This window comes from Heterodontus francisci, chromosome 38 (genome assembly GCF_036365525.1).
Source record: "Heterodontus francisci isolate sHetFra1 chromosome 38, sHetFra1.hap1, whole genome shotgun sequence".
Lineage (NCBI taxonomy): Eukaryota > Metazoa > Chordata > Chondrichthyes > Heterodontiformes > Heterodontidae > Heterodontus > Heterodontus francisci.
The window spans coordinates 10,616,545-10,644,506 of NC_090408.1; the positions used below are offsets into that span (position 1 = coordinate 10,616,545).

Genomic DNA, 27,962 nt, shown 5'->3' on the forward strand with positions numbered 1-27,962 from the left:
AAACTCTTACTATCTGTTTTATATTTCTAGCCAGCTTCCTCTCATACTCTAATTTTTCATTCCTTATTAATCTTTGTCGTTCTTTGCTGCTTTTTATATTCTGTCCAATCTTCTGATCTGCCACTCATTTTTGCATGATTATTTGCTTTTTCTTTTAAGTTTGAAACTATCTTTAACTTCTTTAGTTAACCATGGATGGTGGGCCCTCCCCTTGGAATTTTTCTTTCTCGTTCGAATGTATCTATTCTGTGTATCCTGAAATATCCCTTAAATGTCTGCCAGTGCATCTCTATTGACCTATCCCTTCACCTACTTTGCCAGTTCACTTTTGCTAGCTCTGCTTTCGATGCCAATGCTTCCAGCGCTCTAGGCCCTAAGCTTTGAAATTCATTCTCCACACCACCTCAGCCTCTCCGCCTATCTCCTTAAAGACCTTGCTCAAAACTACCTCTTTGACCAAACTTTTAGTCACACCTCCTATTATCACCTCATTTGGTTCGGTATCAATTTTCCTCAATTTCGCTCCTGAGAAGCATCTTAGGATGTTCTTCTATGTTGTATGTGCTATATAAATGCAAGTTTTTTGTTGATTATATGACAAATAAACTGACAGAACAGAGTTCCTAACAGCCCCTCTACTTATGAAATTGCAGGACTCACATCTGTGTTTATTAAATGCTGTTTTTCAAGAAAGGAATAGTCCTTTAGGTATTAGCTACAAAACTCCAAGTGCTCAAAATCCTTCAAAATCTCTACGTAAGTAGAATAATATAGCTTTACTCATGACTGTCACTGTTTAGTATGTTGGAGCTAGATATCTTTTTCAACTGTTCTGTAAAACTGGCTGCACTGTCCCAGCATAAGTTAAATCTGAAGAGAGTTCCTCTGAGAACCTATAACCAATACTTGTCTTGGAAAATTCTCGAGTGAAGGACTCGTATCAAGATTGGATACATTTTGAGTGAAAAATATTCTAGGCACCAAATACAGACAATGGTAAGAAAAAGAGATTATTTTTATAGTGTCAGAACAATCGCCTTACAACCATGAATTAGAACATAGTTGTATGACTTACTATTTCAATGCTATATTAGCATCTCTAATCCAGTGCCATTACATGTTAAAATGGAGTTATAAATGTATAAATTAAACTGCCCTAGAGCCCTCCTACAAAGGTGATATCTCTAGGCCTTGGCATTGTAGTTGTGTGGCGTAGATGGCCGTAGGAAGTGAAAGATGAGGCATCATGCATATATTGTCAGTTTAAATTGTATTGACTTAAATCAAAAAAATGTTTCTATTGTCCCTAAACTGAACTTTTAGCTGAGCAGACAACGGGAGCTGTAGGCTTGAGTATCTCTGGTTGGGAGAGAGAAGTAAGGCATGCAAGAAAGAGAGAGGGGAAAAACTTGCACAAAAGGGAAAGATAGTCAAAGACAGAAAAGACAGGTATGAGGATAGTGAATGGGGGGGGAAAAGTGAGTACCAAAACAAGAGAGAATTGTTGTCATTGAAAGATCATGAATGAGGAAACGCGTGTCGTTGTAGTCTTCTTAGGCAGCCCTTCGGGATCGAGGTTGACTTGCTTCCGCTCTGGATCAATGGGCTCTAAGATGGCTGATAAGTCCATTGCATGATTTGCAGACTCTGCCACATGAGGGGTAGGTGTTGCTTGAAGAGTCAGGTAGAGATGAGTAGTTTGGAGATTTGTGTGCTGCCTCCGGCACCTCGATTTCACCTCTGCATGTTCCTGCCAAGCCGCCTCAGTGTACAATGTCTTCCTGAATGAGCTATCTCCATTTAGGATGGTCACGAGCCAGGGACTCCCATGAATCAATGGGGATGTTTGATCTCTTCAGGCATGCTTTGAGGACATCTCTAAAGTGGTTCCGCTGTCCTCCTGGGATCTCCTGCTATGACCAAGTTCTGAGTAGAACTGCTGCTTCAGGAGTGTGGTGTCAGGCATGCGAACGACATGTTTCGCCCAGTGCAGCTTTTTTCGGGTGATTAGCCCCCCAATGTTAGGCAGGTTGGCTTGGGAGAGGAGGCTGCTGTTGGGCCACCTTTCTTGCTACTGGATTTGGAGGACTGTTGTATTTATATTGCACCACTGCCTTGGGAGGTTTTTCTTTGGAGGTAAATAGATGTACCTATAGTACCATGGATAGCATAAAATAAATGACTTTCTCAGTAGCAACGCAAACATTACCATTAGAGGAAACCATTTTTTGACTGTTGATCATGCAGGTCAGTAAAGTAGGTTTGTGTTTGAAATGTGTCCAAATATTTCCAAGCTATCAATCTTTTCTTAAACTACTTTTTCTTTTAATTCAAACTTTTTCTCCAGACATTTTCCCTGAGAAACAGTTTTGTATTACCAAGTTATAGATGCTGCAGAAATGAACCCATTTCTAGTATAGGCAGCATCCACAATGGCAAAAACAGAATACAAACCTTGCTCAATTTTTAATTCAGTGGCTGCTGTTATTTTTTTAATGGAAGGTATCTTTTTCTTCATCCATTAGTGAGGGTGCAGCAAAATAAAATGGCAGACCCATTGACAATTTACAGCAGCAATTTACCTTTGCTGCAGTGCCAGCCATTGAAGTACCTCAGAGGCCTGGACCTTCCCTCCTTTATGTTGAAAGTTTCACTGTGACAGCTGGGTTGCCATATAGATGAGGTCTGAGAACAAAAAGCAGTTTAACATGATTGTCCAGGTTGAAAAGGGCAAGAAATTTTAAATTGGAATGTCACGAAAAAAGGAATAATTTGTCATAATATTCCTCAATTTGTGTTCTCTGCAGATCCATATTTCTTTTGTACAAATTCATTTTTCTGAAAGTTAAGAGCTTGAAAAGCTCTTGCTGCCTGTTTAAAGTCTCTCTATGTGCATGTCAACAGCACATTACTGCTGTTGGAATGAAATCTGAACAGTATTGTGGTTCCAATACAATATGTTTTCCTTTCCTCCCCAATATTTCACTGTACACCTGGAATGAGTTATGATTTGTATGTAACTTCTGCTTTTACTCTCCTTTCAAATAAGGAGAACTGGAAGAAATCAAGTTTCTCAACTGTTTACATTACCCTGCAACACTGACTTGTAATGCAACAACATTTGCAAAGAAGGCTAACATTTTCCAGACTTTACTGTAAGGGTATTTATATTGCCTTTAATATCAGTCCTATGTGTTGGATAAGAATACTGAAACTGCTTAAAGAGTACTGGGGTTTCTTCGCTATTTTGTCCAGTTTGACTTGCTGCATGTTATAGGATTCTTTTGGATTGTAACTGATGTAACCCTTTTGTTTTTTTGTTAACTAAAACTTGTAAGTTACATAATTATCCATGCCTTTGTTTGGGCTGCCGAAGGAAAGCTGAGAGTCAGTTTATGTTTTTTGCACTTGAAATGCACTTAAAGAATAAATCCATTACAAAGCATTTGGTGTCTTCTGTCGCCTCATCACATTTTCACAATATTTTCAAGATGAAATTTTATCCATTTGTACTATTTTAAATGACCTGCTAGAATATAATTTGTGATTCCTTCACTGTAGAAAATATTGATTTGGATTTGTTGTTAAATGAAGCATGTTACTAATCCGATTCGTCTAATATTTACTGAAGGAAAATGCAGCTTGGATTGCAGTCCATACAAACAGTGCACATTAGGGTTGACCAAAATATTTCCACTGAAGCTTAGAACAGCTACAGAATTTTAAATAAGTTCCAAAATAAGCTTTGTCCATGTTCTTATTCATAGCTGAAATCATTTCTGGGTTTCTTTGATAAATTTAGTAAATCTATAATTTTGGAAAACAAATTTTATACGCAATTGAAATGTTGCCATTTCAGCTATTTTATCCTTTTTCCTGTTCCAACTGTTTGTATTTATTTTGGGTGTTAGATTACACGTCACATGACGTTCAGTTTCATGAATAATAAGGTGCGAAAAGTTTTTTTAAAATTTTGATTTCACTCTTCAGTTTTCTTTAATTCACTTTGTTCTCAACATGTGATTGATAATAAAAGCAAAATACTGCGGATGCTGGAAATCTGAAACAAAAACAAGAAATGCTGGAATCACTCAGCAAGTCTGGCAGCATCCCACTATCCTCACTATCCCAGGCCCCAAACACTCCTTTCAGGTGAAGCAGCGATTTACTTGTACTTCTTTCAATGTAGTATACTGTATTCGCTGCTCACAGTGTGGTCTCCTCTACATTGGGGAGACCAAGCACAGACTGGGTGATCGCTTTGCGGAACATCTCCGCTCAGTCCGCAAGCAGGACCCTGAGCTTCCGGTTGCTTGCCATTTCAACACTCCCCCCTGCTCTCATGCTCACATCTCTGTCCTGGGATTGCTGCAGTGTTCCAGTGAACATCAACGCAAGCTCGAGGAACAGCATCTCATCTACCGATTAGGCACACTACAGCCTGCCGGACTGAACATTGAGTTCAATAATTTCAGAGCATGACAGCCCCCCATTTTACTTTCATTTTTAGTTATTTTTTCTTCCTTTTTTTTACATTTTTTTTACATTTTTTACAATCTTTTTTTTTGCATTTATTTCATTTCATCTTAGTTTGTTCAGTTTGCTTACCCACTGTTTTTTTTCAGGTTGTTTTTCTTCAGGTTTGCACTTGCTGCTGTTCAATATTCAGTGTATTCACACCTAATCTGTACTAATGCTTTGTCTTTCAACACACCATTAACATATTGTTTGCCTTTGCTCCGTGACTTTTTGGTCAGCTATGTGGCCTGGTCCAATCTGCACCTTCTCCTTTGTTATCTCTTGCCCCACCCCCACCTCACTTGTTTATAATCTGTGACTTTTCTAATATTTGTCAGTTCCAAAGAAGGGTCACTGACCCGAAACGTTAACTCTGCTTCTCTTTCCACAGATGCTGCCAGACCTGCTGAGTGAATCCAGCATTTCTTGTTTTTGTATGTGATTGATAATGTTGTCTAAAATGGTAAATCTGCACTGGGATTTTTTGTTAACCATTTTTAAGAATCTCTAAGATCTCCTATTCACCCTCCTACACGTGAACATTTAGAAAGTTTGTTTATGCATGTGAGATATAAATATTTGTGTGTGCTGTATATAAATACCATCTCGCCATTTCATCAGTTTCTTTTCTCCACTATTTGCATCAGTTGCTTTTGTGAACAGGAGAAATTTTCAGTCGCACTTTCCTCAGTATGCGGGGCTGGCTGTTATTCTTACACTGTTTGTTTAAATACTGTATGCTGCCAGGATAGCAAGCTTGTGTTACAAAGTAAGCTTAAGGCCAATTGAAGGAACTTGGAGAATCTTGCTTAGCATCATACAGAGACTACTTGTATAAGGTACAGCTAATTTACCATTGACTTCCAGGATGGCTGTCCTCATGTTATTCAAAAGCTGCAGTTTCTTAGGTACAAATTAATCTTTGACTGGCTTCATCCATCAGGTTTTTCATCCAAGTGCATGTTGATATCAATTCAAACATGTTTCCAAGGGTTTAAGTTGCATTCTCTCTGTTTGAACAAATGACTACTCGTCTTTTCCTCAGAGGTTATGAAGAAAGCTATTTGCCACACAACTCAAGAAACCCAGTTTCCAAATGTATTAATACAATAAAAACACTGCCAGTTATGTTGTTTATGGCCCATGGTGGGAAAAACTCAATTTAGAAAATTAATTCTGTGTTATTTGTGCAGCAGTACAATCATTTTTGTTTTTGTTCAAAAAGTGCTACCAATTCACAGAATCTCTCAATTGTTACAGCGCAGAAGGAGGTCACTCAGCCTATCGTGTCTACACCGGCTCTGTAAATGAGCAATTCACTTAATGCCATTCCCCTGCCTTCTCCCTGTAACCCTGGATATTCTTCCTTTTCAGATAACATTCTAATTCCCTTTTGAATGCTTCAATTGAACCTGCCTCCACCACAGTCTCGGGCAGTGCATTCCAGACCTTAACCATTCTCTGCATGAATACGTTTTTCCTCATATTGCTTTTGCTTCTTTTACCAATTACTTTAAATGTCTGCCCTCTGATTCTCGATCCTTTCATGAGTGGGAACAGTTTCTCTCTCTATTTCCTCAGTCCAGACCCCTCATGATTTTGAATGCCTCTATCAAATCTCCTCTCAGCCGCCTTTTCTCCAAGCAAAACAGTCCTGACTTCTCCAATCTATCTTCATAACTAAAATTCCTCATCCCTGGAATCATTCTCGTGAATCTTTTCTGTGCTCTCCAGTGCTTTCACATTCTTCCTAAAGTGTGATGCCCAGAACTGGACGCAATACTCCAGCTGAGGCTGCACTAGTGTCTTGTACAAGTTCAACATAACCTCCTTGCTATTGAGAAAGTTAGGTCAAGACCCATGAGTAGGATACCACCACAATTGCGCATTGTGGAAGAGAAAATGAGATAGGAGAAGTACTGATTATGTGATTCAATCTCTCTGGTTTTAAAAGTCTAAAAAACAGTCCTTCAGTTTTGAGATTGTAAGACTGACCTATAAGAGGATTTTTTTTTGAGTCAGTGCACAGAGGCAGAAAAAAATGTTGGAGGGCATATTTTCCATTCAAAATGAAAAAGAGAGGAATGCAGAGTAAGACTGGCTATAGTAATAAAGAACTTGGATTTGTTTAATGCCATTTATATCTTCTGAACGCTCCAAAGGGTGTCAGAACTCATGAACTGCTTTTGAAATATAGTCACTGTTTAATAGGCAAATATGGCAACTGGTTTGCACACAGCAATTGAGATGACTGATCTACTGGTCCATTTTTAGTGGCATTGAGGGATGAATGTTGACCAGAACAACATGGGATATTTTATATCCTCCTGAACAAGCAGACAGGTTCTTGATAATAAATATAGACTAGAAGGTTTATAATTAGCAGAGATGCTGAAGGTGAAAAACAGATCATCTGCCAGTGAGTTTTTTGTTTGGTCCTGTTCAGGAGTATGCAAACTCCTTCAGATTTTGCGAACAGTATTCAAGTCTGTAAATTGGATCTTTTTAGAGATGAGTTGTTGAGGAAAAAAATGTGGTTGTCAGAAATGTAGACTTCTTTGAGACAGCTGTGGCAATAGAAAAGATTTTGGAGTTCTGAGTTCAGATCTTCATTGCCAATAAATGATGGATCAAGGGTAGAGTCATCAAAGTTAAGAGGTATTTGGATTTCTAAGAGATGTGAAGTCATAGTATTTAAGGATCTGAAAGAAACAGAATTATCCTTGTCCAATTAGAAAGACCTAGAGTAAAATCTAGTAATTCATTGTATGAAGAGAAGTGAAGGCAATGTCTACTGAGGGTGTGCTATCTGAAAGAAGTTAACAATACAAATAGAATAGTTAGGAAAGGAATGATAGTATTGTATGTGTGTGGAGGAGGTCATTAGTTTGAAGAACAGAATTGTTGGTTAGAGGGCAGAGTCTTGAGCCTCCGAGTTGAAAGAGAAAGTCGTCAATTCAAACATGCTGATTTGAGGGGGAAGCTTGTGTAGAAATCAAGTAAGGCGTTAGCTGCTATTGACTGTGATGCTTCCCAGGGTTAATAGAGATGGCCAATATTCTCTCTAATCTCTCACAAGGAGAAATAGAGACTCGAACAACATATTGGAGATGAGCACTACCTGTAGAACCATACACCAGTGCCATCAAGAAAGGGAAGCCAAAAGCAAAATACTGCGGATGCTGGAAATCTGAAATAAAAACAAAGTGCTGCAAATACTCAGTAGGTCTGGCAGCATCTGTGGAACGAGAAATAGTGTTAACGTTCAGGTCTGTGACCTTTCATCAGAACTGTTCTGACGAAAGGTCACAGACCTTAAACGTTAACTCTTGTTTCTCTCTCCACAAATGCTGCCAGACCTGCTGAGTGTTTCCAGCACTTTTTGTTTTTATTCCATCAAGAAAGGGGTATGAGAGGAAAAAAAGAGGTGCATTCAGCATCATACTTTGAATAACTGAATTAGGTCATATTTTATTATTTTATTCAAACACCTGAGACTTGTGCATTTTCTTATAGGTATGGTGTTAGTCCAGAGAACATCATTCTGTATGGCCAAAGCATTGGCACTGTCCCAACAGTAGATCTTGCATCACGCTATGAATGTGCAGCCGTTATTCTCCATTCTCCTCTTATGTCTGGCTTGCGTGTGGCGTTCCCCGATACCAGAAAAACGTACTGTTTTGATGCATTTCCAAGGTAAGTGTAGTTGATGTTGACCTCCTGAAGTAGTAAAACTTGTATATTTGTGCAATTTACAAACTTGTAACAGTGAAAAGACTGAAAACTGGCATCTTTATTGATTATTTTATTTAACTTATTTAACTGTTTTAAGACATTATTGGGAACACCTAAATATTTGCTTAATTTTGCTATAAAGTGTATGTTTTGCCAAATTTAAACTACAATTAGTTTAATAGCATTCAAGCATAATCTCCAAAATATTATCTTTCCTCTTTCTCCCCATTAAGCATAGAAGCCATCCAACAGCATATTGTATAACACATGTAACGTGTGGTACAAATGTATTGAGTAAACAAGAAAATTTGTGGCCACAGTTTTTATGAAATAGCAGATCTGAATTTTAGGAAGGGGTGGATTTGCACCCCCTCCAAACCTGGATTATTGAACATTAGTGAAAAGTTAATTCTTTGACAAAAGTTAATTTTTCTGCGGCTTAAGACTATTAGTGAGGATCACGTGCATCATTCAACAGCTAAATGCAGTTAAATTGAAAACAGAGTTGAGTATTTTATTCCAGATCAGAGCTGCTAATTAGCTTAATGAGTTGGTAAATTTTGAAGTATCAGTGACAGTCGCCAGGACCGTATGGGAAGGCAGTTTCATTGGTCACAAATTTAATTCCATGCCTCGGTCAAACTATTTTACTACCGTCACCCTGGGAAATGTAAAGTCAGAGGCAAGCTGTCATCATATTCATAGGTGTAATGACAACTATACCTCAACATTTATCTCATTGCTGTTGCTAAAGCATCCTGAGGACATCAAGGCACCATACAAGTCTATTCATTCTTTCCCTCGTTTTTTTATATTAAAATTATAAATATAGCTGTAACTTCTTGAAATAATGGCTTCCTCCATTTAAAAAAAAAATCTGCAGTCATTTTGCATCAATACAGAAGAATGCAAGGAGAGCTGAGGCATAAAATGTGCTGTGAATGGTAAGTCTTAGCGTTAAATCATCAAAAGAAAATAGAGTTGTAAGGACAAATTCCTGCCATGACCTGTTGAATCTCTCAACTGAGAATAACAGCTGTGGGGAAACCCCATGAAATTCAGGCTAAAGCTCCTCGCATAGTTGTAAGCAATACTATTACAAGCATTTCAAACACAGAACGGAGTCTGTTGCTTGTAAATATTATATTTTATGCCATTATTCCATAAACTCTATTTCAGCAGTAAGTGCTGGTTGGTTTAGTGGAAAAAATAAACTGGTGGCAAGAAAGATTTTCAAAACAGCTACCAATTATTTAATTCACCTTTTAAACTATTTTTTTGAACTCGTTAATTGTGATCTTTCATTCCTACTTTCTGATTCATGCTCATCTTGCCATTTCAACTGTGATTTGAGGCCTTTTTACACATAATGGGCCAGAATTCACTGGAGAAATAATGCTGAGGCTAACGCTGCTTGACGTTATTTATGAGCAAATTGAATAGCCACTTCAGGCAAGTGCAGATGTGCAGTTAAATGCGAAAATCTGGAAGTTTCTATCCAAGATGCGCTTTTTCTCCATAAGCTGCACAAAAGCAACATCTTGCCGTCTGACTCCCCATTCAAATGTATCCAGTGGCATGAAGTTCCTATATTTGCATTGTAGATATGGACTAAATTACACAGAAAGTTAAGACCTTTCCATTTCAGTCTAAGTACCTGTTTTAATGGTGTTATAAGTCTTAATTACTGATAAACAACCTTGCTGGCACTGAAAATTATCATTTTACAGGTGTGGATTCTCCTTCCTTCAGATTTTAATTGGAGAGTTTTGAAAAATTATGTTTTGTTTTCTTTGTGTATCTTTTTTAATATGTATCTTAATCCAATCTGTCTTTCCTCTCTTTATTTCACTTTCTGTTCCTGATTTTGAATCGAATTCTCCATTGTAATTTGCATTCCTCTTTCAAACACTGTGCTGTTCATTAAAAATGCAAAAGAGCAAATCTGCTGAACAGGTGCGGTTTTTGTTGGCTGCAGTAAATTCTGACCCAATGAATGTGTGCCTATCAGGTGCAAGCGTGATGCCTATTTTGCACATACATTTTGTGGGATAACACTGGACGCGTGACAGACAGAATACGCACTAGATGTAATGTATTTTACGTGTACTAGAGGATCTCCCATGGCACTGCTCATGGTGAGCCTGAGCAGACGCTGTTTTGTCACATGCTGTTATACCATGTAATGTGCCATGTATTATCAAGGCTACTAAATAAGTGCAGTTTAGTTTTCAATACATGGTGTTTGGGTCATTAAATTCGATGATTCAGTCTTTTCCCCTCCTATAAAGCTGTCAAAAACTTCCGCTGAATGTCTTTTACTTTTATTAGAATCCAAATTACACAGGAAGATGGTAAGCAATGTATAGCAGTTGTAGATCGGTATGTGGCATTTGAGTGTAGTGGAGAGTGAGGGGTTGTGAAGTTTAGTGGTTGTTACGGGGAGTGCTGGATTCTGGAGTAGTGGATGGAGGTTGGGATATGGCAGTGCTGCAGAGGGGATGCCTGAGGTTTGGTTTACTGGTGAAATTCCTCACTGTCAGTAGTGCATTGGCGGGGTGGGGTTAGGAGTTGCAGATTTGGTAATGGTGCAGGGAGGGGGGTCTTTGGGGGGAATTTGAGCAATGTGAGGTAGAATGTTAGGTTTGGTTTAATGGGTGATTGTTGATGTGTGGCAGCTGTGCTGGGGGGTTGTGGTTTCCGAATTTGGTAAACATTGGTGAAGACACTGGGGCCTGTAAGTACTGGGGTCCAGAGCACTGACTGAAGACCTGTTATAACTCCAGGTAATCTATAGTATTGGGTGAGGGTGTGGCGGGTGCCTGGCTGCAGTGTGGGTGGTATCAAGGTCCAGAAATGCAGTGGTGAGAATGTCCCTGGGTCAATCAGTACTAAGCACTGGGCCTCTGAGGTCTGTAGGTGGGGTACTGGGGTTATGGCAACTCGTGAAAATTCCCAGAGTTTTGGGTTTGAGTGGCGGCATGCTGGAGACAATGGGAACAGTGGGCGGAGAGGATTATGACACCTGGGAACACAGTGGGGGTCCACAGGGTGGCAGGGCGGGGGCGGTAGCACTCCTGGAATGTGTAACTATTGTGCAAGGGGGATATAGGGTTACTGGGGAAGGAGGCAAGGGTATGAGAGGCCTGTAAAGCTTTCTGATGAGATTTGACAATAGAAGAAGTTCTGAGATCTAGGAACATTTGGGGACAGGACATCTGGGTATGGGACCAAGGGAAGCAGCTGCTGGGGTCTGGGGCAGGTAGGGGCTGTTCCACAAATCTGGGAGTGATGTTCCTGGGCTGCAGAAGTATTGGGGAAGGGGATCAAGGTTCTAAACCTCTTAAACTATGCACTTTGTGAATAAAGCATGAAATTGTGCACACTGATACTCTGCCAGACATTAATTTATTTTCAGATATGAGGCCAACATTTAGAGTGTTCACTCGTGACAAGTAAGTGCTCTTAGGGATAAGTTTTAACTTCCCTTTTTGGAGACCATAGATAGGAAAATAATTTTTTTAAATCATGTAGAATTCCTTTGTATTGCAGTTGTTGTACATACTGAACAATGTATCAAGCTACAGTAAAAGTTCTGAAAGTATTTAAAATTAAATTAAAGGGGCAAACGGTTGTACTAAAAGAGAAGATATTTGAAAACAAGTCCAAACAATACTTTAAAGCTGTGCAGATTGTTCCACCTTGCCAGTAGTGTAATCTGTATCTGCTAGTTTACAGAAAAAACATTCACCCACAGCTTAGAACATAGAACATTACAGCGCAGTACAGGCCCTTCAGCCCTCGATGTTGCGCCAACCTGTGAAACCATCTGACCTACACTATTCCATTTTCATCCATATGTCTATCCAATGACCACTTAAATGCCCTTAAAGTTGGCGAGTCTACTACTGTTGCAGGCAGGGCGTTCCACGCCCCTACTACTCTCTGAGTAAAGAAACTACCTCTGACATCTGTCCTATATCTATCACCCCTCAACTTAAAGCTATGTCCCCTCGTGTTTGCCATCACCATCCGAGGAAAAAGGCTCTCACTATCCACCCTGTCCAACCCTCTGATTATCTTATATGTCTCTATTAAGTCACCTCTTCTCCTCCTTCTCTCTAACGAAAACAACCTCAAGTCTCTCAGCCTTTCCTCGTAAGACCTTCCCTCCATACCAGGCAACATCCTAGTAAATCTCCTCTGCACCTTTTCCAAAGCTTCCACATCCTTCCTATAATGCGGTGACCAGAACTGCACGCAATACTCAAGGTGCGGCCGCACCAGAGTTCTGTACAGCTGCAGCATGACCTCGTGGCTCCTAAACTCGATCCCCCTACTAATAAAAGCTAACACACCATATGCCTTCTTAACAGCTCTATTAACCTGGGTGGCAACTTTCAGGGATTTATGTACCTGGACACCAAGATCTCTCTGCTCATCTACACTACCAAGAATCTTCCCATTAGCCCAGTATTCTGCAATCCTGTTACTCCTTCCGAAGTGAAACACCTCACACTTTTCCGCATTAAACTCCATTTGCCATCTCTCAGCCCAGCTCTGCAGCCTATCTATGTCCCTCTGCAACCTACAACATCCTTCAGCACTATCCACAACTCCACCGACCTTTGTGTCATCCGCAAATTTACTAACCCACCCTTCTACACCCTCATCCAGGTCATTTATAAAAATGACAAACAGCAGTGGCCCCAAAACAGATCCTTGCGGTACACCACTAGAAACTATACTCCAGGATGAACATTTACCATCAACCACCACCCTCTGTCTTCTTTCAGCTAGCCAATTTCTGATCCAAAGCACTAATTCACCTTCAATCCCATACTTCTGTATTTTCTGCAATAGCCTACCGTGGGGAACTTTATCAAACGCCTTACTGAAATCCATATCGACCACATCCACGGCATTACCCTCATCCACCTGTTTGGTCACCTTGTCAAAAAAACTCAATAAGGTTTGTGAGGCACGACCTACGCTTCACAAAACCGTGCTGACTATCTCTAATAAACTTATTCTTTTCAAGATGATTATAAATCCTATCTCTTATAACCTTTTCCAACATTTTACCCACAACCGAAGTAAGGCTCACAGGTCTATAATTACCAGGGCTGTCTCTACTCCCCTTCTTGAACAAGGGGACAACATTTGCTATCCTCCAGTCTTCCGGCACTATTCCTGTCGACAATGACGACATAAAAATCAAGGACAAAGGCTCTGCAATCTCCTCCCTGGCTTCCCAGAGAATCCTAGGATAAATCCCATCTGGCCCAGGGGACTTATCTATTTTCACACTTTCCAAAATTGCTAACACCTCCTCCTTGTGAACCTCAATCCCATCTAGCCTAGTAGTCTGTATCTCAGTATTCTCCTCGACAACATTTTCTTTCTCCACTGTAAATACTGACGAAAAATATTCATTTAACACTTCCCCTATCTCGTCCGATTCCACACACAACTTCCCACTACTATCCTTGATTGGCCCTAATCTATCTCTAGTCATTCTTTTATTCCTGATATACCTATAGAAAGCCTTAGGGTTTTCTTTGATCCCATCCGCCAATGACTTCTCGTGTCCTCTCCTTGCTCTTCTTATCTCTCCCTTTAGATCCTTCCTGGCTAGCTTGTAACTCTCAAGCGCCCTAACTGAGCCTTCACGTCTCATCCTAACATAAGCCTTCTTCTTCCTCTTGACAAGCACTTCAACTTCTTTAGGAAACCACGGCTCCCTCGCTCGACAACTTCCTCCCTGCCTGACAGGTACATACTTATCAAGGACATGCAGTAGCTGCTCCTTGAATAAGCTCCACATTTCGATTGTGCCCATCCCCTGCAGTTTCCTTCCCCATCCTACGCATCCTAAATCTTGCCTAATCGCATCATAATTTCCTTTCCCCCAGCTATGATTCTTGCCCTGCTGTATATGCCTGTCCCTGCCCATCGCTAAGGTAAACCTAACCGAATTGTGATCACTATCACCAAAGTGCTCACCAACTTCTAAATCTAACACCTGGCCGGGTTCATTACCCAGTACCAAATCCAATGTGGCATCGCCCCTGGTTGGCCTGTCTACACACTGTGTCAGAAAACCCTCCTGCACACACTGGACAAAAACTGACCCATGTAAAGTACTCGAACTATAGTATTTCCAGTCAATATTTGGAAAGTTAAAGTCCCCCATAACCACTACCCTGTTACTCTCGCTCCTGTCAAGAATCATCTTTGCTATCCTTTCCTCTACATCTCTGGAACTATTTGGAGGTCTATAGAAAACTCCCAACAGGGTGACCTCTCCTCTCCTGTTTCTAACCTCAGCCCAGACTACCTCAGTAGACGAGTCCTCAAACGTCCTTTCTGCCGCTGTAATACTTTCCTTGATTAACAATGCCACACCCCCCCCCCTCTTTTACCATCTTCTCTGTTCTTAGTGAAACATCTAAATCCCGGAACCCGCAACATCCATTCCTGTCCCTGCTCTACCCATGTCTCTGAAATGGCCACAGCATCGAGATCCCAGGTACCAACCCATGCTGCAAGCTCACCCACCTTATTCCGGATGCTCCTGGCGTTGAAGTAGACACATTTTAAACCAAGCTCTTGCTTGCCAGTGCCCTCTTGTGTCCTTATAACCTTATCCTTGACCTCACTACCATCCTGCACACTGGAACTACAATTTAGGTTCCCAACCCCCTGCTGAATTAGTTTAAACGCCCCCGAAGAGCACTAGCAAATCTCCCCCCCCCCCCAGGATATTGGTACCCCTCTGGTTCAGGTGAAGACCATCCTGTTAGTAGAGGTTCCACCTACCCCAGAAAGAGCCCCAATTATCCAGGAAACCAAAACCCTCCCTCCTACACCATCTCTGCAGCCACGTGTTCAACTCCTCTCTCTCCCTATTCCTCACTTCGCTAGCACGTGGCACGGGCAACAACCCAGAGATAACAACTCTGTTTGTTCTCGCTCTAAGCTTCCACCCTAGCTCCCTGAATTTCTGCCTTAAATCCCCATCTGTCTTCCTACCTATGTCGTTGGTGCCTATGTGTACCACGACTTGGGGCTGCTCCCCCTCCCCCTTGAGGATCCCAAAAACACGATCCGAGACATCACGTACCCTGGCACCTGGGAGGTAACACACCAACCGTGAGTCTCTCTCGTTCCCACAAAACCTCCTATCTGTTCCCCTAACTATGGAGTCCCCAATGACTAATGTTCTGCTCCTCTTACCCCTTCCCTTCTGAGCAACAGGGACAGACTCTGCGCCAGAGACCTGTATCCCATTGCCTACCCCTGGTAAGTCGTCTCCCCCAACAGTATCCAAAACGGTATACCTGTTGTTGAGGGAAACGGCCACAGGGGATCCCTGCACTGCCTGCTGGTTCCCTCTCCTTCCCCTGACGGTAACCCATCTACCTTCTTCTTTTACCTGAGGTGTGACTGCCTCCCGATAACTCCTCTCAATAATCCCCTCCGCCTCCCGAATGATCCGAAGTTGCTCCAGCTCCAGTTCCCTAACGCGGTCCTCGAGGAGCTGGAGCTGGGTGCACTTCCCGCAGATGCAGTCAGCAGGGACACCCCTGGCAACCCTTACCTCCCACATTCTGCAGGAGGAACATTCAACTGCCTTAACCTCCATTCCCACTATTCTAAATTCCCAAGTTTTTAACCAATCACACGATAAAACAAGAAGAGAAATAGAAAAAGCCTTACTTTACCTACACACAACCGAGTCCTTTTTTTTGGTAAGAGGAGGAGGGCGGGTGGGAGACACTACAAGAGTAGTGTCTCGGGTTCAGAAACAGCCCAAATATATAGGTTTCTACTTACCCAGCAGTCCCTGCTCCACCGAAACTCCCGATGAAATTGACTTCCCAGCTGTTCACTCCTCGCTCGCAATGCCTGTGCTCCTGGAAAAGCTGCCAAGCAATACACAGCTTTGTGATAGGGTTACCTAAAGTTTTACCAAGTAATTCTTAAGTTATACAAGAATCTTCTTGTGTACAGTAGGCCAGAGCTCTCAAAAGGTTTAAACAGTAACAGCTGCATTGGCATCTGAAATCAGCAGTGACAGTGGTAGGAAAACATCTGGTATTGTAATCTCTTGGGAATGGGGTGGAGGGAACATGGAAATGAAAGATTAGCCAAGCATTTCCTGCAAACCCAACACTTGCTTCCTGTGTTCATTTCCTGGTCAGTTCATTGATTTGTTTTTGATACGCCATAATATATATACAATTCCTTGATTCTGGGGCGGATGGGAGCATAATTTGAGTCACAACCTGGTGACACAGAATCACCTCTACTTCTTTCATCTTTCAGAAATTTGGGCCATGGTGCTGTGGGTGCAAAGTACATCTACCTATAATGCCATGTAACGGATACAATGTATTCGTGTTCTCTTCTCCTGAACCCACCTCCAAATAACCCCCCTCCTTTCTCGGAGTTAAAAGGTCCATTTCAACAATGGAATCAGTCACAGAGTGATTGATTCGTGTCTGAAATCAGCAGTCCTTGGAACTACTGAGTTTTAGAAGCTGTTATTGTGCTGCCACTGCCCCACAGACCCACTCTCATTGCAACACCCACCTTGGAATGGGTTGGAAATTTCTTCCCTTAAAGTTGTCACCTTCAACTGTGGTGAGAATTTCGCGTGCCCACAATTTGCAAGTATCGTGTTTTGCATGCATCACTCTGTTGTGATGGGTGGATTCTGTAGTCAGTGTCTCGCAATATAATTGTTCCTAACATATCTTCTCTCTTAAATATATTGCAGCTCAGTCCCACCACTTCAATAAAATAAACTTCCCTCTGTAAATTAAATAGGATTATGGCCATAAATTTAACTTCAAATTTAATTGTAATCCTAACCCTAAAGCAGCATTGTCCTGTATGTTGGCCACTAGCCGCTTGTGGCTAATTGGAAATCCAGATGTGACTAATTGCATTTCTGATTAGTAAGTAAAAAATGAGTAATAGACACTGCTGTTGGACACACAATCACAATAACATTGGAAGGGTGTATGCATGTGAACTTTAGCCTTTCAGTGCATTTGTTAGTAAAATGGTCAGACAAAATGTAGTGTACAAAAACACATTTGATCCCCTTTCCTGTCTGAAATTTGTCTTAAATATATTTTATTGAGCACAAAGACATTCAGATAGTATAAACTTTATGCTAATGCACAAGAAACCTGTTTTTTTTTACTTTTCCTGCTTTCAATTATTATTACCCACTTACAATTGCACGGTGTTGGGTTATCCTGCACAGAGCCCCTAATTATATGTTACGACCGAGTTGGGAGGAGTGCACTGTCTTTTCTAGTCCCACTTCTCCGCAGGTCACAACATGTATTTTTAAAACGTTTACCGAGTTACCGATGCAGTCAATCGTGCTCTTTATCACAGAACCAGGTTTCTTTAATAAACAACAAAATTATCAGTTTATTATCGAACAAGGCTTATCCAGTAATGAAGCAAAGCATTAACACACAGATTGAAATATGAAAGTACCCTTTTTAATTTTCCCACACGCACACCTACACGCACTAAAAATAAAATACAGAAATTCTGTCTGCAGAGGTCTGTTACAGAAAAAAGACAAAACAAGAATACTTCGGCCAAATACTTGCTAATTCTTGAAGAAAAAAGATATGGAAGGAAGTCAGTTGTTCCTTTTTGTCTGGCATCTGGGTATATGGGGATGGGTCACTGGGATCTTTGCAGAAGCTAAGCATTCTGGAGATGTCGAGAAATCGTCTGATAGGCTTTCCAAGAGACATGTGACATCAGGAGTTTCAGCCAACACCCACTTGAATCACAGGGTTTTGGAAAAGACAGGAGGAGAGAGGAGCTGACACACTGGTTTTCTCAGGGTCTCTTAGAGAGGCAAAATGAGCTGGGGTTTCTTTTTCCTTGGCAGACAAAACACCAACTGTCTTCAAAACAGTTCACAGCCCAACTGAACTGAAAACAATATCCAAACCCCAAACAGAAAGTCAACCTCCATAAACCTTGACATGTGGCTTCTCTGTAAACATCTTCCTCAGGTTACCAGGATTTCTGTTGTTTATTGACCTTAAAGCACATGATTTCCAGAAAAGGTTATTTTCAAACAGCATCTCCATGTCCTTTCAGTGAATTGTCAACAACAAAACAAAGTCCAGCATTTATAAAATCTTCAGCCTTCCAATGAATCCATCTTCACAATTTAAAGGAGTCCTCAAAAATATTTAACAAAAAATATAGAAGCACCTTCATGGCAATTGTTAGTATAAACTTGCAGTTTGCTTTGAAACAAGTGATGGATCAGTATATCGAAGGACCAGCAACCAACAATGTTTTTGCATAGAACCTTATTGCTGTTGATGCTAATAGACTGTCAGTACTTTCAAAGTAGTTCATAGCTTTTCCTGATTCATAGTCCTCAGTGGGCTGCATCCAAAATTCCATGTTCTTGAACATAGATTAAAGCCCATTAGATAACAAATCCAAACGCAAGAATATCTTCAGAAAATCCTGCGTAGAAATTACTTTGGTTGCTGTAACGCATTTCTAGCATGTCCATGCTAGTGCTTTCGTTGGCACTGCTGGTCTCTAAGGGCTGAATTTTACTGACCCCCGACATGGGGGTTGGGGGTGGGGGGGAGCCGGAAAATGTCTCCGGGAGCGGGCCACCACACACCCTGACACCAGGAAGGCTTGGCCCGATATTGCCGGAGGCAGCAAGACCTTGTTGCGGCCTCCCCACTGCTCGGTGACGGAACCGTCATTTAAATATTTAAATTAATTAAAATCAATGTATTAATGAGACCTACGTTGCTGCTGTCTATCCCGGTGCAATCTTCATACTGCTCGCCGGCACTCCCGGAACACTGGTGGGGGTGGGGGGTTAAGTTTCTTAGTGCGGGAGTTGGGGGAGCGGGGTCAAAGTAATATCATTGGTGTAGGGGGTGGTGGGAAGGGTTACAGTTTAAAGTTTATGTAGTTTTGAGGGGAGGAAGATCAGGTGGAAAATATGTGTTTTTGGGGGGAGAGGGCAAGTAATTAATGTACTTGTTATTGGGGGATGGGAGAGGGGCAGAATAAGTGTATTTAATTTTTTTTAATGTCTCTTTAAATATGTAAATGGAATAGTAGGACTCTACGCCCTTTAAAAATGGCAGCAGGTTCTGCTCAAAGGCAGCTAATGCCATTGCCGGGGCCGACAGTCGGCCCCCTTCACATCATTGGGGGAGGGGGGGACAGGGCAGCCTGCTCCGGCTATTTAAATAAGCTTAATATCACGGCGGCTCCGCACTGTGCAGCCCGTCAATTATTTTCAGGGGTGGGGTGCGTATAAATTTCAGCTCTCAGTGTGGCAAGCGGAAAACACTATTGCCACATGTGTTAATTGATTTAATTTATCATTTAATAAAGACTCCCATTTACTGAGGATGTGCCGACATCCATGAATGACTTTTGAATGGAAGTTGTTGTTGTCTTGGTAGGCTCAACCTTGATGAACTAGCACCTGCATAGGTCAGCAATTCCACCTGGTATAGATGGACTTTTGTTCATTGGGTTTGGTAACTCTAGCTAAGCGGATTAATCTTTATTGCACTTCACTTTTGTCCTTATCCTCCTTCTTTGTTCACAAAATCTTCATATTAAAGTAGCTTTGCACATCCTGTAGAATGTTCATCCCTATTCTCGGCAGAATGAAAACCTTAGGAGAATGTGGCTTTAGCTGCCAGTAGCACAAAATGAGGGCTTTTAACCATTACTATTTCACTGTCAGTTTGGTCCTAAATAATTGAAGGAAATTGCAGTCTTGCTTAAAAGTAAAAAACTTTACAAAATGTAGTTAAAATAGTATCCAAGTTGGTTACAGGACTAGGTTGAGGGGGGACCTGATTGAGGTGTACGGAATCATGAGAGGTATGGACGGGGTGGATAGCAAGAAGCTTTTTCCCCAGAGTGGGGGATTCAATTACTAGGGGTCACGAGTTCAAATTGAGAGGGGTAAAGTTTGGGGGGGATATGCGTGGAAAGTTCTTTACGCAGAGGGTGGTGGGTGCCTGGAACACGTTGCCAGCGGAGGTGGTAGACGCAGGCACGATAGCGTCTTTTAAGATGTATCTCGACAGATACATGAATGGGCAGGAAGCAAAGAGATACAGACCCTTGGAAAATAGGCGACATGTTTAGATAGAGGATCTGGATCGGCGCAGGCTTGGATTTTCTTTGTTTGTTCTTTGTACAGCATAGCACCAATTCTGGTAGCTACATCATCTCTCTAAACCTTCATGGTGAACGTTTGTAGCATCGTTTGTCTGCGACAGCTGTAGCATTAAATGTGAACAGTGTACAGAAACTTCTTTTGATAATAATGATAACTGCGAATGTTATTTCATCCCTTTCTTCACATTGCTGGGCAGACCATGCCTTATGTCCAATGGTCCAGAGTTTGTGACCAAACCTGCGTGTTTCTCTCTCTTTCCACTGATTCTGCAGCACAAATCTCTGATTTCTGCAACAGATAATCAACTAAAATTGGCCCCTTTTACCCCAGGGCATGGCAGATGTCTAAATAGTTACTTTGCATCGGTCTTCACAGTGAAAGCTGAAGATGAAATACTAGAGCTACAAGGAAAACAAAATAAATCTAGTGGGGGGAGGGGGGTTGTCAGCTAACTAGATTCAATGTAAGATTTTTTTTTTAATGGTGATGCAGAAACTTAATGTTAAAGATCGTCAAAGCTGCAATACATCCTGCCTCTCCAGGGTATTCAAAGATGAGAAAATTGTTGGCCATAATCTTTCAAAACTCTATCAATTCAAGAAGTGTCTTTTGGATTGGAAAATTGCCAAAGTCACTTCACTATTTAAGAAGGGTAAAAGAGATAAACAAGGAAATGATAGGCCTATTAGTCTAATGTCAGTTGTGGGGAAGTTAGTAGAATCTATCAGGGTGTATGATGCATGTCAAGTGAATTTTTCAAGTGAGACCCAGGCCACATATAATAAGTTGAGAGAGGAAGTGAAGAGCAAAATAAGACGGGCAAAGAGAGAATATGAGAATAGAATGGCAGTTAACATAAAAAGGAACCCAAAAATCTTCTACCGGCACATAAATAGTAAGCAGGTACTGAGAGGCAGGGTGGGGCCTATTAGGAAAAAAGAAGGCGACATATGCTTAGGGACACAGGGCAAGGCTGGAATACATGATGAGTGCTTTGTATTGGTGTTTACTAAGGAAGAGGATGCTGATAACATATTGGTAGAAGCGGAGATGGCAGAGGTAATGGATGGGGTGAAAATTGAGGGGCAAAATGTACTGGAAAGGCTGACTATGCTTAGAATGGGTAAGTCGCCTAGTCCTGATGGCTTGCATTCCAGGTTGCTAAAGGAAGTGGAAGTGGAGAAATCAGAAGGGCTTGTTGTAATCTTGCAATATTCCTTCGATGCGGGGGAGGTGCCAGAGTATTAGAGTGGCAAATGTGACGATCTATTTAAGAAAGTGTGCAACGACATTCCTAGTAATTAGAGGCTGGTCAGTTTAATATGAGTGGTGAGCAGGTTTTAGAAACAATAATCAGGGGAAAAAATCAACAGGCACTTGTAGAGGTTTGAATTAATTAAGGAGAATGAACACAGATTTGTAAAAGGCAGGTTGTGCTTGACCAATCTAATTGAATTTTTTGATGAAGTAACAGGAGGTTGATGAAGCGAACGCAATAGATATTGTCTATGTGGATTTTAGGAAAGTGTTTGACAAAGTGCCACATAAAACAAAATTGAGGCTTATGGGATGGGAGGGTCAGTGTCAGCTTGGATAAAAATTGGCATAAGGACAGAAAACAATGTGTCGTGGTAAATCGTTTTTTTAAACTGGAGGATGGTAGATACTGGTGTTCCCCAAGGTTCAGTGCTAGGACCACTGCTATTTTTGATATATCTCAATGACTTGGATATTGGAATGCAGACTTTCAAAATTTGCTGATGATACCAAATGTGGAGGCGTGGCTTCAGGAGGATGATACAAATCGACAGCAACAGGGCATGGGTAGGCTTGCAGAATAGGGAGACAAGAGGCAGATGGAATTCAATACTGAGAAGTATAAAGGATGTATTTTGGCAGAAGGGATAGGGAGAGGCAATATAGACTTAAGAGTGCAGGGACAGAATGGCGTTGAGGTCCATGTGCACAGATCCTTGAAGGTGGCAGGACGTATTGAGAGAGTAATTAGCAAAGCATATGAGATCTTGGGCTTCATAAATAGCGGCATAGAGTACAAAAGCAGGCAAGTTATTCTGAATCTTTATAAAGCTCTGGTTTGGCACAACTAGGGTAATGCGCCCAGTTCTGGTCAACACACTTCAGGAAGGATATGAGGGTCCTTGACGGGGTGCAGAGGAGATTTAAAACAATGGTTCCAGGGATGAGGGATTTTAGCTACAAGGTTAGGTTGGAGAGGCTGGGGTTGTTTTCCTTGGAGCAAAAGAGAATGAGGGGAGATTTAATAAAGGTGTATAAAATTATGGCCGGATTAGACAGGGTAGACAAAGAAAAGCTGCACCCATTAGCTTGTGGTACAAAGACTAGGGGACACAGGTTTAGAATTTGGGCAAGAGATGTAATGGGGATGAGAGGAAGAACTGTTTTATGCAGCGAGTGCTAATGAGCTGGAACTCGCTGCTTAAGAGGGTGGTGGAAGTGGAGTCTATTAATGATTTCAGAAGGAAATTGGATGGGCACTTGAGGGAAATAAACTTGCAGGGCTATGGGGATAGAGTGGAGCAATGGCACTGTCTGGATTGTTCTACAGTGAGCCAGCATGGACTTGATGGGCCAAATGGCCTCTTTCTGTGCCATAGTGAATCTATGACTATTATTATGAACAGAGTAATTGAGCAGCTGGACAAATATGAGCTGATCAGAGAGAGCCAGCATGGATTTGTAATGGTTAAGTCATGTCTAAAAGAGATAATGAGGACAGGTTGCATAGACTGCACTTGCGTTCCCTTAATATAGAAGATTAAGGGGTGATCTAATTGATGTGTTTGAGATGATTGCAGGAGTTTATAAGGTAGATAGGAAGAAACTATCTTCTCTGGTGGGAGAGTCCAGAACAAGGGGACATAACCATAAAATTAGAGATAGGCTATTCAGGGGTGATGTCAGAAAGCACTTCACGCAAAATGTAGTGGAAATCTGGAACACTCTTCCCCAAAAGGTTGTTTAGGCTAGGCCAATGGAAAATGTCAAAACTGAGATTGATCGATTTTTGTTCGGATATTAAGGGTTACAGACCCGAGATGTATAGATGGGATGCAAGATACAGATCAGCCATGATTTAATTGATTGATGGAACAGGCTTGAAGGGCTGAATGACCTTCTCCCATTCCTATGTTATTCCATACTCATGACTGCAGAATTAGCAATCAGGTCAGAACAGACACCACCTCTGCCTTTTCTCTGATACAGAGAAGAAAGTCAGCAGCAATGTCAGAAGTGCGAGGCTTAGAAAGGTTTGAACTTTACTTATAGTGAAGAACAAATTCTGTTGCCCCAGCTTTCTGCTTTGTTTTAAGTTACATCAGGGAACTACATACAGTTGCGAAGGCAGTAACATACCATATTTGGATCACATTCTAGTAGGAACTGCCAGCGAGCATAGTAAATTGTGAATATCATCGTCATTTTTGTGTCTGCTTCACACAATTTTTAATCTGTGCATCTATCCACATCTGTAATTACACTGTAGAACTCCTGTGTACTTTTCATGCTTTCTTCCTCCTCCGTGGAAAGAGCATACTGTTGGATGATAAGTTGCAGCATTTTATTTCTTCCCTCTGGCTCTGGGTGATTGGCCACCATGTGTACTCTCTTTGCTTTGTTATCTGGGATCAATGGCTATAAGCCACTCGGGATCAAATATTTCTGACTTTGCATGCATAAAGGGTCAGTTTTGATGAGGTGCTTCGGCACAGCTAGTGTTCTCAGTCTGAATTGGTCATTGTTTGGCAGTTGCAGCAAAAAGGATTCTGTTACTGACTTATAAAAACTGGAGTTAGAAGTTTGAATCAGTAACTGCTTCCATTATGACACTTCTCTCAAAGTTGGCTGGTCTGTTGGAGCGCTGATCTAAATATGTCAATTTTTATGTAGACGCTCCAATTGTCTCAATAGCATGTCAATGTTCTACATGACAGGGTGTAGATAATGTTTTGAAACAGGTTCCAAAGCTGTTCTCACAATCGGATGCAAAGACAACAAGCTCATTTGAAAAAAACATTGGTCTGATATTTATGGGGAGGATGCGGGAGTCGCAGTTGCATGGGAACAACCCAACAAAGTCAAGAACGTGGAGGTTCTGCTGCATTTAACAGACCTCACTAGGATTTAATTCTTTTCCCGCCCAGCATCTGGACAAATTGGCAGGCTGGGCAACTGCTGGGCAGGAAATCCAATGGCAAGAGACTACAGTGGGAACCCTTGCAGATGGCTTCCCACCAATTGGGAGAGGGAGGGAGTGAAAGATTGGTGGGGGCTGGTGGGCAAAGATAGGCCAACGTGGGAGGAAGGGAGACATCAGTGCTGGGAAGTGGATGGGGAGGGAGGTTGACGATCATGGTAGGTGGAAGATAGGGACTGTGATTGCAGAGAGAATGCTGAGGCTTCCTTGAGGGGCTAGAGGGAGCACTCCTGCTCCTTCTCACCCGCAAGAAGTGCTGCAACAGACACTTACCTTCAGCTGGAATCTCCTGCCTCCTTTACATTGTACACAGCAAACTCCTGCAAACAGCAATGTGATAATGACCAGATAATCTGTTTTTGTGATGTTGAATGAGGGATAAATATTGGCCAAGACACCAGGGATAATTCCCCTGCTCTTCAAAATAGTGCCCTAGGATCTTTTACATCTAAGCAGGCAGATGGAGGCTCAGTTTAATGTCTCATCCGAAAGACAGCACCTCCAACATTGCTGCACTCCCTCAGTGCTGCACTAGAGTGTCAGCCTAGATTTTTGTGCTCAAGCCCTGAAGTGAGACCTGACCTGGGACCTTGTGACTCAGGTGAGAGTGCTACCCACTGAGCCATGGCTGATGCTTAATGTCCCCTAATGTGATTGTGTCAAATTTTGCTTTATAATTAGTCCTTCTCTGAAGTGCCTTGGGAAGTTTTATTATGTTGAGGGTGCGATACAAATTGTTGTTGGCTTATATTGTAAATGAATCCCTCTGTTCAGCCACTGTACCCTCCCTTTCAAAACAATCATCACCACCCCCTTCACAAAAATATCTTGGAATGTGTTGTTGCTTCCCAAATCCATGTCCATCATTCCCTTAACTCCAAATATAAATCTCTCCAATCAAGTTTCCATCCCTGCCACAGCACCAAAATGGCCCTAATCGAAGTCACAGATAAGACTGTGGTGCATTATCCTTTCTCTTTGACCTCACTGCAACATTTGACACCAGCTTCCACTAGTGCCTTTCCTTTCTTGTCCAGCATAATGGAATTGCCCTTGCTTGACATTTTTCTGTTTGATTGTATATGGTGATGCACAGAGTGGTCATAAACAGAATGCATCAGAAACAGTGTAGAAGTTGGGAATTTGGTGAGAGGGGAGGAGATGCTGCTTTTTACCTTAAATACTTGTAGTGGTTCATGTTACAGGTAATCTAGCTCATAACTTAAAGTGGATCAAGTAATTAATTAAAAAACTATAAGCTAAGTTGATTATAGACATACACTATAGATAAACAAAGCAAGGTTTGATCAGAGTGACAATGCAGATGATGTGCATAACTCCAGGGAGTTGTGGAGAGCATCTCGGACAACCATGTCTCCAGTAATGTCTGTACTTCGAGGAACTTCAGCTCGGGATTATTGAGCTGGAATCTGAGGTGTAGACATTGCAAGACTTGAGGGAGGGGCGAATGTTACCTGAATACTTGGATCCAGGAAGCGGTCACACCCCTTAGGTTAGGAAGTGGTATAGGTCTAGTTTGTGGTCAGGGGCAGGGCTGAGAGTAAGGCAGGTAAGGGGTTCCATGTGCAGTGCTGGAGGAATCTTGGCCTTGTCTTTATCCAACAGGTAAGCAGTTCTTGCTGCCTGTGTGGATGAGGGCAAAGTCTGTAGGGTTGAGGAGCAAACTGGCCACAGCAACGTGACACAGGAGACTATTCAAGAGGGGAGAAGTGAAAAGGAATGCGTGGTAAGAACATATGAAATAGGAGCAGGAGACAACCATATGGCCCCTTGCATCTGCTGTGCCATTCAATACAATCATGGCTAATCTTAATGTTAGGGGTTAATAGAATCACAGGGATACATACTGTACTCTGCATCTTTGACTGGGTGTTCCAAAGGTTGTGTTGCCTGCTTATTCCCGGGTTAACGGCGTCTCCTTGCGGCTGGAGAAGAATTTGGAGAGGAAGGATCCAATTGTCGTGGTCCATGTAGGAACCAATGACATACCTAGAACGAGGTTCTACTGAGGGAATTTGAGGAGCTAAGGTCCAAATTAATGAGCAGAAGCTCAAAGGTAGTAACCATTGAGTTACTACCTGAGTCACGTACAAATTGGCATAGGGACAAACAGATTAGAGAGTGGAATGCATAGCTCAATGGTGTGGGTGACAGTGGGGGGTGGGGGTGTTCGATTCAGGGGGAACTGACCTCAGTCCTGAGTAAAGAAGGAGCTGTTCTTTTGGGATGGGCTCTATTTTAAACTGGGCTGGGACCAGTGTCCTGGCGATTTGAATAATTAGGGCTATAGATGGGGCAAGAAACTAAAAAGAGAGAGGGGTGAGTTCAGGTGAGGGGAAATTTATAAATCAAGAGAAAAATAAAGGCCATGGAACTGTAATGGTTTGTGTAAAGATAAGTGGAGTGTGACAGGAAGGAACAGAAAGTTTAATGGTAATAGTGCATCAGCAAATAAGGTCAAATCAGGGGGAAAGGGTAAAACGTTAAAATTAAAGGTGCTTTATCTGAATGCACAAAGGTTTTGCAACAAGATAAATGAATTAATGGTACAAATAGAGATAAATCAGTTTGATCTAATAATTACAGAGACCTGGTTGCTTGGTGGCCAAGCTTGGGAATGAAATATTCCTGGGTACTTGTCACTTTGAAAAGATAGACAAAACAGAAAAGGAACGGGGGATAGCCCTAATAATAATGGATGATGTAAGAACAGTAGTGAGAAAGATCTTGGCTTAGAACAGCAGGAAGTAGAATTGATATGGGTGGTGGAGATGAGAAATAACAAGGGGCAGAAAACACTGATAGTTTATAGGCCCTCTAACAGTAGCTATACAGTTGGAGTATTAATCCCGAAATAAGAGGAGCTTGTAACAAAGGCAATGCAATAATCATGGGAGGCTTTAATCACCATATAGACTGGAGTAATCAAATTGACAAAAGTAATTTGGGAAATGGGTTCGTGGAATGCATACAAGGCAGTTTACTATAGCAGTACGTTGAGGGACCAACTAGGGAAGAGACTATTTTAGATCTTGTTTTGTGTAATCTCATAGTAAGGGATCCTCTGGGAATGAGTGATCATATGATGGAATTTCACATTGAATTTGAGATTGACATATTAAGCTCAAAACTAGAGTATTAAGCTTAAAGTCAATTACATAGGAAGAGGGATTTGTTGGCTATGGTAGATGAGGAAGTAGATTAAAAGGTATAACTCTA

At 41.6% G+C, this 27,962-nt stretch overlaps 1 protein-coding gene across 1 annotated transcript in view; it reads left to right on the forward strand.

The window, feature by feature from the left end:
- abhd17c (abhydrolase domain containing 17C, depalmitoylase) overlaps positions 1-27,962 on the forward strand; it is an 80,073-nt gene that overhangs the window by 41,482 nt on the left and 10,629 nt on the right. The window contains exon 2 of the mRNA XM_068017587.1: positions 8,035-8,214. Coding sequence (XP_067873688.1) covers positions 8,035-8,214 — 180 coding nt within the window. The remainder of the gene's footprint in view (positions 1-8,034; positions 8,215-27,962) is intronic.